The sequence below is a fragment of the Drosophila subpulchrella genome, chromosome 3L, assembly GCF_014743375.2.
Source record: "Drosophila subpulchrella strain 33 F10 #4 breed RU33 chromosome 3L, RU_Dsub_v1.1 Primary Assembly, whole genome shotgun sequence".
In the NCBI taxonomy this organism is placed as follows: Eukaryota; Metazoa; Arthropoda; class Insecta; order Diptera; family Drosophilidae; genus Drosophila; species Drosophila subpulchrella.
The window spans coordinates 22,743,255-22,757,340 of NC_050612.1; the positions used below are offsets into that span (position 1 = coordinate 22,743,255).

The 14,086-nt window shown below is 40.1% G+C and overlaps 1 protein-coding gene across 1 annotated transcript in view; it reads right to left on the reverse strand.

Moving 5' to 3' along the window:
• The window catches only part of LOC119552971 (bifunctional heparan sulfate N-deacetylase/N-sulfotransferase), a 60,270-nt gene that overhangs the window by 6,887 nt on the left and 39,297 nt on the right, over positions 1-14,086 (reverse strand). Inside the window, exon 4 of the mRNA XM_037862983.1 lies at positions 11,302-11,511. Within this exon, the coding sequence (XP_037718911.1) occupies positions 11,302-11,511 (210 nt within the window). The remainder of the gene's footprint in view (positions 1-11,301; positions 11,512-14,086) is intronic.

Sequence of the window (14,086 nt, forward strand, 5' to 3'; positions counted from 1 at the left end):
GTCAAGAAAAAATATATCATAAATCTGAGCTGCTTAATTTCCATTCGTTGCGGGCATAATAACGTATTTACCTATGCCATTCGTTATTCATTTCCATTTTCATAACCAGCAGCAGCACTGGCAAAAAACACAACGAATGCCATAATTACATTGAACACGGTTGCATAAATATTCAACGCCCTTATGAATAAAATCAATTTCAATATTATTATTTTCGCTGGGTAAACCTGCTAAACGCTGGCGAATATCCATCCCTACTACTACCACTACATCTACCGCTCCCTTAGCCTGTGCGTAAATATTTTGCATAAATATTAAAATATTTTCACTGATATGGAATTTCCAATTGATTGAATTTCATGTCTGTCTCTGTGCATTTCTCTTTGCAGCAGGGGAGTGCGAGCTGAATGCATATGCATGCGGACCGAATGTCGGTTTTGGTTTTGCGTATATCCTGCATCCAGCATCCTGGATCCTGGATCCTGGTTCCTGCATCCACCGCATCCTGTTAGCCAGGCCATTTAGTGGATTTTAAAGCTAAACAAACCAAGCTCGTGACCGAGGCCAAAAACCCATACCCAAAGCCAAAGCCAAAAACCCAGCGATCCGATACGATCCTTTGGCAAAATGTTGTCCACTTTATTCAATATGCCAAGCGGTGTTTCCACCATTTAAGGGGGCACACCCCTGCACACGTAAAAAGCCCGCAACGGAACGTAAAAAACCCAATGGAGCAGCCATTGTAAGCGTTTTTATTCCTTTATTTTTTTAACCCACAACACATTCGCCGAAGCATATTAAAAATATTTGCAACTGCCCCCGCCGCAGCCGCTCGGCTGCATATAAAAGTCATAAAGCAAAACAGTTTATATATGTCTGAATGTGGTGCTCCACTGGGCCGAAACTGCCCCCGCATATATCTTTATATATGTGTATGTATATATTTTTCGTGGGATGGGCGCTTTCTCGGGGGCGTGGCGTATTATTGATAGTTTTGTGCGATGGGCCTGACAAAAAACGAAATGACTTTTGGCCTGGTCCCCTCGCGACCCGACCCGCTGAGTTATGGGAGTTGGAAAATAAAATCAGGTGGGGCAGGCTGGGTGGTTTGGGTGGTTGGGCGGTTAAAACGCTGACACACTGCATGCATTGCATATTTTATGGCGCGTCAACACGAGACCATGTGTCACACGGCATGGGGTCTGGGGGTCTGGGGGTCTCCATTTTGGAGTGAAGGGCGGGATTCTGCAGCAAGCCCATCAAAGTGGTCATTTATGTTCCGCCCGGATATTGAAAAATCGCACGCCCAGCGACAGCTCTCGAACGAAATATTTATAAAGAAAGGAAATATAAAGAGTTTAATTAAGTTTGTGGGTTGGTATCGAAGAGGAAATCACCTGGGGAGTTGCACGGTAATACTTAAAAAAAAAAAACAGAACCAAATTTGATCTATATATATTGTAAAACTTAAATAAAAAGGAAGAATTCAATAATGCTGTTAATCTTGACTTTTAAAATTTTAATATTTTATTAAGGTAGATAATCAAAATATAAAATTTTAATAATTTTTTAAGATGAATAAATAAAATATACAATAACAAATTATAATTATTCTATTTAACATTAATATATCCCCTTATTTATTTTAAATAAAGCATACAAGTTAACTAAGATATTAGTATTTCAAATCTATATTGAAAAGGTCAAGGGATCGTTTTATCAGAAAGTAATTAATTTTAACTCAAGTTTTGGAATCCTAGAAAAAAATCCGATATAATTACAACCTATACTTTGATTTACTGTTATAGTTACAGTTGTTTTTTGAGTTCCCGGAATTCCCTTGATATATAATCAAGCACATTATATTTTTTCAGACCCAGCTATTATGACCCCTGCCTTAGATAAGAGTAAACCCACCGACCGAGTAGCCCAAAACGACCCACATCAAATGGCAGAATCGAGCCACACAGGCACGAAAAGAATTTTCATTGCATACTTTTCAGGTGTTTGGGGGCTTTCGGGGAAGCCGAGGTAGATTTAATCCGAACTTCTGCTGGGTTATTCGAGTCCTGTAAGAGCATTAATTAAAGCGTTTTATCTGCACAAAATGTTTGTTTAATTAACTATACAATGACACTTTCCCTTGCGACAGCGAGTGCGAGTGTGTGTGTTGATATTTGAAATTTAATTGCCAGACGAAACGAGAGGAGTTCATTTAAAGGCCCGTAGCGGATTTGCTTTAAAAACCCATTACCGGGTATTACTTGCAAGTAAATAAATGTTGTTTTTCTTCCTCATTTTTTTTTTACTTTAGCACGAATCCGTATGTGAGTGGGTTGTTAGAGGGCTTGCGCTCATTTGTTTGCATTTGTATGGGGTGTTAAATTATCCTCGGGATAAACGTAAAAGTGCAAATGCCGGCGTGCGCGCGAAAACTTGTTTTTCCCTTTGGCCCTGTTCTTCTTCTTGCCTCCGTTTCCGGTTCGTAGGTGTTCCGTGTTTGTTTGCCTGTCTGTCTGTCTGTTTGTCTGTCTGTCTGCCTGGTGAACTGAGTGTGTTTCTGTGGGTGTTTGGCTGTGTTTGCTGGCCTGCTCGCGCTTGTCGCTTATGCAACGCATTAAGTGAGCTTAGTTTTAGTTGACTTCCCACTGCCACTTTGGCTTACAGGGTCTTGTGTCGACTCCGCTGCTCCATGCCACCAGTGCCCCGGGATCCCCCCATATCTGTGTTGTAATTTCATTAGAGCGCTTTAGGGATGCGGCTTCATCTTGGCCTTCCCGGCGCATCTCACTTGGCCTTGTTGATATTTGCGCCAGGAAATTAAGCTGTGCGGCAGATCGCAAATAGAGATTCCGGCAGTGGCTACAAAATCCTTGCAAAAACAAGAATGCATACTTAAAATTAAAGTGAAGATTTTTGGTTTGGACAACTAAAGGAGTTTATAAGTAAAATTTCTACAAAAACGAAGGGTTCTTTCATTTTAAATTTAATTTAAATTGCGGAAACATATTTCTCCAATACAAAATCAATTTTTTAAAATGATGCTGATTATTTATAAAACAAATTACATTATTAAAATACTATCTATTATAAAAGATAATTTGAAAAAACAGCTATCATGTTATTCAATAATTATAATCTTCATTTAAGTTAATATTAAAGATGTATTTGCATTTTACCCATCAGTTGAAACTACCTTTTTTTTGCAATGTACACAAAAAATACATGTAAGCTGGAGATCAACATAGATAGACACCTCCTTTAATCGAACAGTAGCTAGAGCATTCATTTGCCCCGGGCCAGGACCCATTTAAAGCCGTTTGCGGACTGGTTTTTGTGGCCGGCCAGGTGATTTGATCCCTGCCATAAGAGCCCATCAGCCGCACGGTTCGACCGACAGATGGCCCCCAAAAAGTGGGCAATGGCAAAAGTTGCGCCGTGAGGCAAAGTTTCAGCTTATTAGCCGTGAGTAATGATGCATTTAGCACGGTGGAGGCCATGGACTACCTGATTACTTGATTAGATGTGCTGTGGGAGACACGTGTGCCAATTAGCTGCCAGGTGACTGGGAGGGCGATTGATTTCTATCAGTCGGATAGGGAAATGAGAAATTCTTAGCCTTCAAAAATTATTTACATTGAAAATGGGCTGCTTTAATACTTTTAAAGTCCCTAACAAAAAGTTAGTCTAAAAGCATACCAAGCATATCTAATATCTATGTAGAGTATGCCCTTACATGTTATAGAAATTCTAATTTGAAATCGATTTTTATTTAATTGATGTATACAAACTACGCAAGAGCTTGTTCAATATGTAATAACTAGGGAGCTTCGTTCATACTTAATTGGTTCCAAATTACAGCATAATCAAATATTCCACCAAATTTCCGCTGACGTGACTACTACTTATAGGGTTAAAGTTCCTCCTACACTCCGCTCGAATTTCCAATTTAATTCCTCGCGCATTAAGACATTTTCCCCGTAGCCTATAATTTTCAAGCGTAATTAACCCCACCCCTCGCAAGTCACTTGAAATGCGAGGTATTTACCCCGGCAGAAAGCACTTTGCCCGTTACTTTAGCAACTCGCTGAGTAATCTATATATCATAAATAAAAACCCTAGAGGAGGTAGTGTGCGAGTGGCGGAAGTTACTTCTGGCTCGGGACACTAAACAATGTGAAAATTATACAACAAATGGCCATTATATGGCATCGGTTGGGTGGAGTTTGGTATCGTTAGGCCCGCCCACTCGGCCTGGAATCCATTCTTTCATCCTTTCGACGAGGGCAATAAATGAGTTTAAACTAGAAAATTTATTATACGCGGCGAAACTACTTAAGTCGCATACACAGCGACGAAGGGAAAGGAGAAAGTCGCGACTTGTGACTTTCTCCCCACCCCACCCCCTCCCGATTCTGCTGTTTAGGCCAATATAATCACGCAAGCCAGACGACGTCGCTGGGAAATGTCGGGGGTTACCTCCTGCAGCTTGAGTAATTCAATAAAATAACCAATTTGTTGAAAAAAAAAAGAATAATAAAGAATGTAGAATGAGAAGAAAAGCAGCATAACAACAAGAGGCCCCAGCAAAAAGCCAACTTGTCACACAAAACATGAGCGTGGGTTTCAGGGGGGTCAAAGGTTGCGGGAACAATCTCTGTGCACAGCAGCCAGCAACAACAACAACAAGAATAACTCGAACTGCCGCGTCACGTGCCAAGCGCTAGAGCAAAAATATTTTTTTTTCCCCATTTTAGCCCCCCTATTTTCTGCACAAACACTGGGGAAAAAGAAAAATATAAAGACCATACCCATATGGCTGCATATATGTATGGGGACTATATTGTATGGCCATTGTCGTGGCCTAAACAGTGGAAAACATTTCTATGAAATCTTAATGGAACAATTCTTATAAATTGAATTCGGATTTGTGGAATTTTTAATTGTAAATGAAATGGAATTTTACATTTTTAAAAGTAACTCTTTGCGCTTGGGCGACCTACGCAACCAACATTTTGATTCAACAAATTCAGTTTTGTGGGATTGGAAAAATACAAAATGGATTTGTGGAATTTTTAATTAAAAATGAAATGGAATTTCAAGTCTTGACTTGTCAAGTTATTTATTAAAAGGGGAAGTGGAATTCGAGATTGATGACTGGGGCAAACGCTTGACTTATCTGAAGAAGTATCTGTGATTTTTAATCGGAAATGAACAGAGGATAAGGGGAATTGAATTTAATTTATAAAAGACAAATTACACGGTTAAAATTTTTAGTGAATTAAATTCAGGACAAAGGATTCAGGTATTTTAAAAATATATTTTAGAAATTTTCATCGTGAATTTAATAATTAATTTACTAAAGACAAATTACACGGTTAAAATTTTTAGTGAATTAAATTCAGGGCAAAGGTTTCAGGTATTTTAAAAATATTTTTTTTGGAAACCTTCATCGTTAATTTAAAATCTCAAGTTTGTTTAATAACCAAAAAAGCTTTAATTTCCAAACAATTTTATGTATTTATCCCTAATAGATATACTTCCGAATATTTATAAAATTGGCAATCTCCTGACAAATTCTACAAATTTCGCAGCCCATTGATTCCCACTGTGGCACAGCAGATAGTCTGCCTGCCTGGTGGCTGGTTAAACTCCATTGACTTGTGAAAAATTGAAAATAAAAATTTTCCGCGACATTATTAAAGTAAACATTGGCGAAAAGGGTGTGATTATGACGAACCAAGTGCGGCGAGGCGGGCGGCAGGAGCAGGGGCAACTAGGAGGATCCCAAGGAAGCCCAGGAAGCGAGCGGAAAACCCAGGAAAAGGGGAGCCAGATCCTATAGCCAAGTCCTTGCTACCATCCATGGCAAGCTTCCAATTGTGGTGGCTGTTTATGGCGCTTGCCATGTGTCTGCGCGAATTGACGTCAGTTGAGGATGGAGTATGAGGAGTGGGTTTTTGGGTCTGGCGTTCGTTATTCGCCTTTTGCCATTTCGCGTTTTAAAAAGTTCAGGCTCCCAGTGGCGCAATCAGCGCCCCGGAATAAGCGAAAAGGATGAGCGCAGTTTTTGGGCTGAGCCACCACAAAAGCATGCTACATTATTCACACACGCCCCTGCTGGGCGAAACGGGGGCGTGGCAGTTTGGGGAAAGTGGGGTCGGTGGGTTCAAATGATAACAAGGCTGCTGATAACTTCCGTGTGCTGACTACTGACTGCTGACTTGGCTTTCAGTCAGCCGCCTGACTTGCCTTCCCTAACCTTCTGACTGAACTCAAGCCGAATCAAAAATTGAAAATAAGGTTAAGTAGCTATTACACGAATACGCACACGCCCCCTCTTGCGCACATTATAAATGGCAATTTAATAAACGATGCCATGGCTAAAAACCATTGAGGCGATGTCTTTTGGGCCGCGTAATTACCTTGGAAAATTTCATTAGAATTTCACGGTGCATTAGAGGCTGAAAACTTGCCTTCTAACACTCGCAAATCCCAGCCGGGACCTCCATTCCATTTCCCTCTTTTTTTTTTTTTGGAGGCTGGCCAGCTCACAAATGGCGGCAATCCGGGCGTAAAAACTTTCGCAAAACTTTGCATACTTCCTGGCGCGCGCGGCTTTTTGGCCAGAAATTTGTATGTACAACGTTGGCCATTTGTCAGGGGTGGGAATAAAATACAAAAAGGCCAAAAAGCAGGAAGAGAAAAGAGCCCCCCAAAAAGCTGGCAATCAATCAATTGGCCAGGCTAATTGGAGCGGCTAAATAGGGAGCGATAACAAAGCGAGAAACCTTGTAGCCAAGGTCCATTAACAAGAGGGCAAATCTCAGATATTCCACCTACTTAAAATGCAGTCGGGAATCTGGCAAATATTGAATAAATTTAGGGATACTCTTCGGTGTTAAGGCTTCAGTTCTCGCAGCACTGCCGCATTACGCATACGACAAGTGCGACACTTGGAAAGTCACCGGGTGAATTTTTCATGACTAATTGAGTGGCAACTTGGGAGCAATGAGCAGCGTCGCTTCGCTTCATAAATAATTGATAATGGGAAAAGCGAGTTCTAGGATTGCCGTGGCATAGATATCCGACCGTTGAATGCACCTGCGTCCCGCCCACGCAATCGCAAGGGCAAAGGCACACGCAGGCACTTACATTCCAGGGGACGCATTTCAATAATGGCTGCCATGGCGCCACCGACAACTTTGATTGCCTGGGCCTTCGACAACTGTAGCCAGTTGGTGTGGCAGCGGTCGGGATGGTAGGGCTGTACAGCTCCAGGCAGTGGAACCAACTTCAACTGCATTGACAGGGCACTCCTTTTCGCTTGCCCCTTTAATGCACAGGGAGAAAAGGGGTTATAACCACAAAGTTGACCCCTCAAATATCTGTTTTTACCTATTTTAATGGTACACATTTTAGGCCATATTTATGATCTGATGGCTTATGATGGCTTATAGAATGGAAAGCCACAATTGCACTTCAAATTTCATAACTTTAGTTTTTCAAATCCGATTTAGACGTGGGAAACCTATATGAATTTGTGGTTGAATTCTCTCATATTATACATAAATTTTTTTATTTTTTTTGTGTGTAAAAATTTTAGGCCATTTTCATGTTCGATTTTTCTGTAGCTCCATGTTTTTCAGAATGGGATCCCAAAACAGCACATCTACATTCCATAACTTGAGTTATTCGCATCCGATTGAGACGTGGGATGCCTCTTTGAATTTGTGCTTGAATTCTCTATTAATATACATTAAAATATAAGCTTTAAACAAGGGTCAAAATTGTAACCCATTTTCATGTCGATTTTATCGTATAGAGGCTTATAGAATGGGAACCCAAAATCTGAACTTCTAAATTCCATAACTTAAGTTATTGTAGTCCGATTTTGATGTGGTATACCTCTATGAATTTGTGATGAAATTTTCTAATTATCTGCATTTAAATTATTATTTTTAACGAGGGTCAAAATTTTAACCCATTTTCATGTCGATTTTATGGTATTTTCAATGGCTTTCACAATGGGACCCCAAAACTGCTCTTCTAGATCCCATAACTTTAGTTATTGGAATCCGATTTAAACGTGGGATACCTCTATGAATTTGGAATTGAATTTTCTAATATAATACATTAAAATTTTTATTTTTAATGAGGGTCAAAACTGTAACCCATTTTCATGTTCGGTTTTTCCGTAATTCCAATGATTTTCAGAATGGGTACCCAAAACTGAACTACTAGATTCCATAACTTGGGTAATTGGATCACGATTTAAACGTGGGATACCTCTATGAATTTGGAATTGAATTTTCTAATATAATACATTAAAATTTTTATTTTTTATGAGGGTCAAAATTGTAAACCATTTTCATGTTCGGTTTTTCCGTAATTCCAATGGCTTTCAGAACAGAACCCAAAAACTGCAGTTCTAAATTTCATAACTTGAGTTATTCGAATCCGATTTAGACGTGTGATACCTTTATGCATTTGTGTTTAAAGTCTCTAATATTCTACATTGAAATATTTATTTATTACGAGGGCTTAGTTTTTATTTTTAACACATTTATGTGTTCGAGATTCCGTGTTTTTCATCACAAAACGATCATACATGATATTTAAGATTATTCTGGAGGAATTTCGCGTTCTAAGATCTATAGATAGCTATAGCTGTAGAATAATCCTAGTTTGCTCCTGTGTACGCATCCCTTCTCTTTTCGGTTCTGTGATATTCACACACTTCAACTCCCTCACAAAAGTCATCAGCAATAATGAGATGGTAATGCTAATGAAATTTGTTGCCCTGCTCTCTGTCTCACCCTCCTGGGCTTGGGGCAAAGTTTGGAGTACCCGAAACGCCAAGGAGGCAGCAGACTAGTCACTGAAGAGTACACTAATGAAGTCATTGATAAGCAGTGGGAGTGATGGCAGCATCAAGGACCCACCCAGATACTCCGGGGCTCATATGGCCAAGTTGATTAGGTCATGAGAGTCATTCGCCTGCATATTTGGTTACAGCGCGGGAGACAATGGCTGGCATTACTCAACTTGTTAGGGATTGGGGGATCGGGGTGAAATGTAGAGGACTGAGAACCGATTCCCCGTTCTACGGCTGACTGAATGCCATTGCTGTTGCTATTTGTACTTGAAATCTCATTAAAGTTGAAGCACTTGTCTGCTGCTCAAGGAGTGAGAGTCTTAGGGAAGCAGCTAGTTTTCCTTCTGCCATAACGACAAAATTTAATTATACAACACAAAAGCCAAGGGAAGGCAGCAGGGCGAGGAGTCCAAACAACATCCACAAAAGCTGCGGCAAATTGAAATTTTTGCCCTTTGACTTTTGGAGGCAGCCTTTTTGGCTTTTGGTCTTCTTTTTCTCCATCCATCCATTTATCCCGAACCATTCTTCTTGCCCTGGCTATAACCGCAATTTACACAATTCAAAAACATGTATGTCGTGCATTTCCAAAGAGTGTGAAGAAAAAAGTTGTATAAAAATGGTATTGAAAAGTTTGCCACGCCCCGGTGCCAAAGTGCAGCTGGTATAATAATTGCGGTTATTCGCAGGAGGCTGCATCCTGCGGTCACTGCGGTTAACCAATTGGGCGGGCTCGAATGGCTCACACCCACACACTGAGGATACCCGTCCACCCACACAGGCACACCAGTATAAGGCAGTCGACGGGAGAATTACAAAGGCATAACCCAAGGAAAGAATAACTCTTTGTGCGCCAGAAGGTAGGCAACGAAAGAGGAGCCGGCAAAAATAGGGAATTCGAAATACCCTGAGGGATATAAAGCTGCCTAAAATGGTTTAAAGTAATTGAAAGGTTAAATACAATTGAGTTTTAAGCATTAATTTAACATGTGCTCTAGAAAACGGTCTTTTGGGATGTAAAGACCTGCCTAAAGTGGTTGATATTGATTTTATTTAATATTTTATCACAACGCTAAATGTAAATGTATACTTATTAGTAACGAATTGGTCACTTAATAATAAGTCAAGTTTATAAACCAATTACCTATTTTAGAAATACATTATATTATAGTTTTCAATCATTAAGATCAAGTAAAACATTTAGCTTATACGAATTTTAAACGAATTTCTTAGAGAGCTATATAAACTGGATAAATATTTTAAAAATCTTGAATGTCTTCTCTAAGTTCCTTATAATTTCAGAAACTTTTCTCTAAGTTTCTAATAATTTCCGAATATCTTCACCAAGTTCCTTATAATTTTAGACTTTTCAAAGCTTCAACGGTATTGTTATCCAAGATATCCTAAAATATCTTAGTTAATCATACAAAATGTCAAAATTCTTCTTATACAATATGCTACGCACTCTTTTTAAATTAAACTATTATTTTTTGCCTAAAAAAAGTTTTTAACTACATGCTCTCAGCATTGTTTTTATCAAGTTCATTTTAAGCTTCACAGCATTTATACATACCTCAGTATTTGTATTTTACCCGAACATAATTTAATTGGAAACATCTAACATCCTAAAAGGCTCTCGAATTATGCAACATTGCTGGCAGACCCTGTGTGTTTATGGCTCACAGTCATCCCTAAGGGACTCGACTCCTCCTTGAAGTTCAGCACTTTGTTGGCTGACTGGAGGCAAAAACTGCTGACTTGGCCAGAGGAGCCATGTGAGCCAGTCGAGTTCGAGTGGTGAGGTGAGGAGAGCAACGGCAGCGGGGCAGGTGAGACATTGGCCAGAGAAAACGAGACTTCCGCCCAGATGGATGGATATGGATGGTATGCCTCGGCAAGGATGCTCGGGATGCGGCGGCGGCGTTTGGCAGGCCACTCGACCACAAAAGCATAAGTTGCCAATTAAACTGGAATGCTTTGCTGGTTGCCCGCAGCAGCAAAGAGGAGCTTCCCCACCGGAGAGACAGACAGTTACAGGGGGTTTTGGAGGGAGGGAGAAGCTGCATAGCTTGGCATTAATTTCATAACCTGCCTTTTTATGGCCAACTACCCAAATTGGGTCAACATTGACAATGGTCTGGGGGCCTGCAGCAAAAGGAACAGACGGACACAGAAGGGCCGAAATGGAAGTAGAGCATTCCGGAGTCCAGAGTCCGTAGGACCCCACTTGGCACTCGCCATTCATTTTGCCTGTCCGGGTCCGTATCCTTGTGTGTGTGCATCGTGGTGTTGGTTACGCCACCACTTCCGTTTCCCCAGTTACTTTGAGTGTAATAATTATCGCCGCATCGCTGCCTTTGCAATTATGCAAATTTGCCAGAGCTAATTGTCTATGATTTCTCTTTTGGCCCTGCGAAACTTACTTGATCCGATTGTAGACGAGCAGCTCGGCAATGTCCCTGCCCAATCCGGAATATGTGGTCTCCACAAAAACGAGCACTTTGGGATCGATTCGTAATCGAGCCTCGGAACGATGATCTGGCGCTGGGGAGGCATCCCGGATGTGCTTGCCACCCGAGTTCATCATGCGGCAGTTGATGATGGGAGCGGGATGAGTGTCGCGTTGGATGAGACTAGAAAATAGAGAAGAAATATATTAGAAGTCTGGGTTCTGAAGATACAAGTTCGTATTACAAATTTAAGATCTTATAATAATCCATTAACATTGTTGTTACCTCCGAATAATCCCCTCAACAATTTGTTCTAACTTGTACAAAGCGTTTTACAACCCTTCCCCAAGCCACCTTCAACTATGCTAAATTTTAAGCCAACAGCTTCCCTTCATTTTGTTACCTTTGTAAAAACGCCCAGAAAACCCGCTCTAAAAGCTCAAATATTTAAACATTTACCAAAGCAATTAAATGATATAAAGGAACAGACGTTGACTTTTGGAGCTGTCAGAGGGAAAACTCATGCATAAAAAAATATGCTGGAAATAATAAAATGGCAAACTGCACAAAGCCCCGAAATGCAACATTTTGTTGGAGGGTAGATAAGCAAGAGGCGGCAAACTTGCCAGTGGAGAGCTGTTCTTCCGCTCCAGATGAAGACGATGAGGCGCTGCCGGCGTTCATTTATTGTATTTGCTTTGTCGAGCGCGTGCTGGAGGGGATTTTTCGGTGGGGGTTTCGTTTGGGGGAATGAAAAACGAGGATGGAAAACAGGGAGAAGCTGTGACACAACACCGCATGTTGCAGGCCAAAAGTATAAAGTAGCAGGGGGATTCGTGGCAACGGCAGCCAAATTGAGATACGCGACAACGCTGCGTATGCGTAATATGCAAACATCGTTGGCGGTTGTCGTTAGCGTTGGCTTGATGTTGCGTTTGCCGGTGCCTGTTGGCAGCCGCAAGATAAAAGCCAACCGCCAGCTGCCTTCCAATACCACTCTTGCTACCCGACACGGAGAAAAATTAGGAGATTTCAATTAAATTAAATACTAAATTTAAGTTTATGGTATGAAACAGTTCTTCGATTTTAATATATTTTAAAACAACAATCATACTAGGAACTTTTTTGTAATAAATGTTTTGAAAAATAATCGGAATTGCATTTTTCCTGTGCACTTAATTATAATTTATTATATATCAATATCAATATCTGATAAAGCTATAAATTCCAAAGCATAACTCCTGTAAATATAATAAGTGTCAAAATACCCATTCCAGTACTTATGTTAATATATTTAACTTTTCCTTTGATAAAGAGAAGTTAACAATATATGGGCAATAATTAAGGATCATATCTTGTTTGAATTAATTAGAATTATTAAATAAATTTAATGTTATTTTTCCTCAGTGCGCCCTTTCAGCAGCTCATCCCCAGGCTAGTCTCACATATCTTCATTTGCATGGTGTTCCTGGGTCCTTGTGCTCCTTCGTCCTCTTTAAATGCCAAGAATGTGGCTCATTAACAAACCAACAACGAGCTGAAAACTGAGCTATCTAATGTAAGTTTGTGAGTAGTCTAAACTACCTACCTCGTGGCCGTCTCTGTCTGTCTCTGTGTGGGTCAGAACTTTTCTCATAGGAGTGGAAAAGTTTGTGCCCTAAAACTACCTGAGAATCACCTTTGACCTGGGCAACTTTCCTATTTAGATTTTATCATGCCTTCGGTGTCCGCCCTTCACAGTGTTTTATCCCTCTCGTGCGAGTCGAGCGTTTTATTATAAAGCTGCAATTTCCACATATCCTTGTAACTTCCGTCTAACCTTTAGCAAGGCGCAGTCCATTGCAACAGGAAGAAAATAATAATGGAAAAAAGAGAAAGCGCTTAGGTGAAAGCGGCAACATGTGTAAAATCCCCTTGCTGAGCGCCTTTCAAGTGAAATCCCCAAAATTAACAAAAACCTATTAGGCCAGGCCTCGCAATCTGGAAAGGCACCGTTCGCAGGACATGCAGGCAGGACCAACTGGCTGCCTTGCAGATTGTAAATACTTTTTGCATTACAAAAATGGGTCGAAGGCCTTGCGGGCGGCACGGCGTCCAAATCCTGGCAGGCTGGCAAAACTTTTACACTGCCAAAACAAAATATTTAGATAGGAAACACAACACACATATATACAACACACGGCACCCCCAAAACACACACGTCCACATAAACCAGGTGGGTCCACCGAAAATAGTTCTTCTTTTCCTATCTCCTTTTTTTTTTTGATACCCCACAAATGCCCTATGAACATGGTAAAAAGTACCAGAAAATGTAATGCGAGAGCACTCGGTAAATCAAAACAATCCCTATAAATATAAAATGTACAAGTTTTTCTTTAGTTACCAAGTGAATGTCAAATTTATGCGAAATTTGTGTGAGTTAACGAAATATTTTCGGTAGAACACCTAAAACGTGGCATCCAAAAACGGAAAATAAAATGTAATTTAACTCTACTTTCTACGTGTGCGGGTAAAAAAGTTTCGCAAATGCAATTAATTCTGTTTTTGGTTGAAGGTAAGGAATGCAAATTGAATTATATATAATTAGACGAAATCAGCTAGCAAAAGTAACGAAATATCTTTAATAAACAGGAGTTCACTTTATAAATTCATTATAAAAGCGTAACTTCATTTAATCCATTTTATTTACTACTAATTGAACTTTTCTTAGAAATAATTTCTTGCATGCCTCTTATTACAACTTTTCCTTTCCATTTTC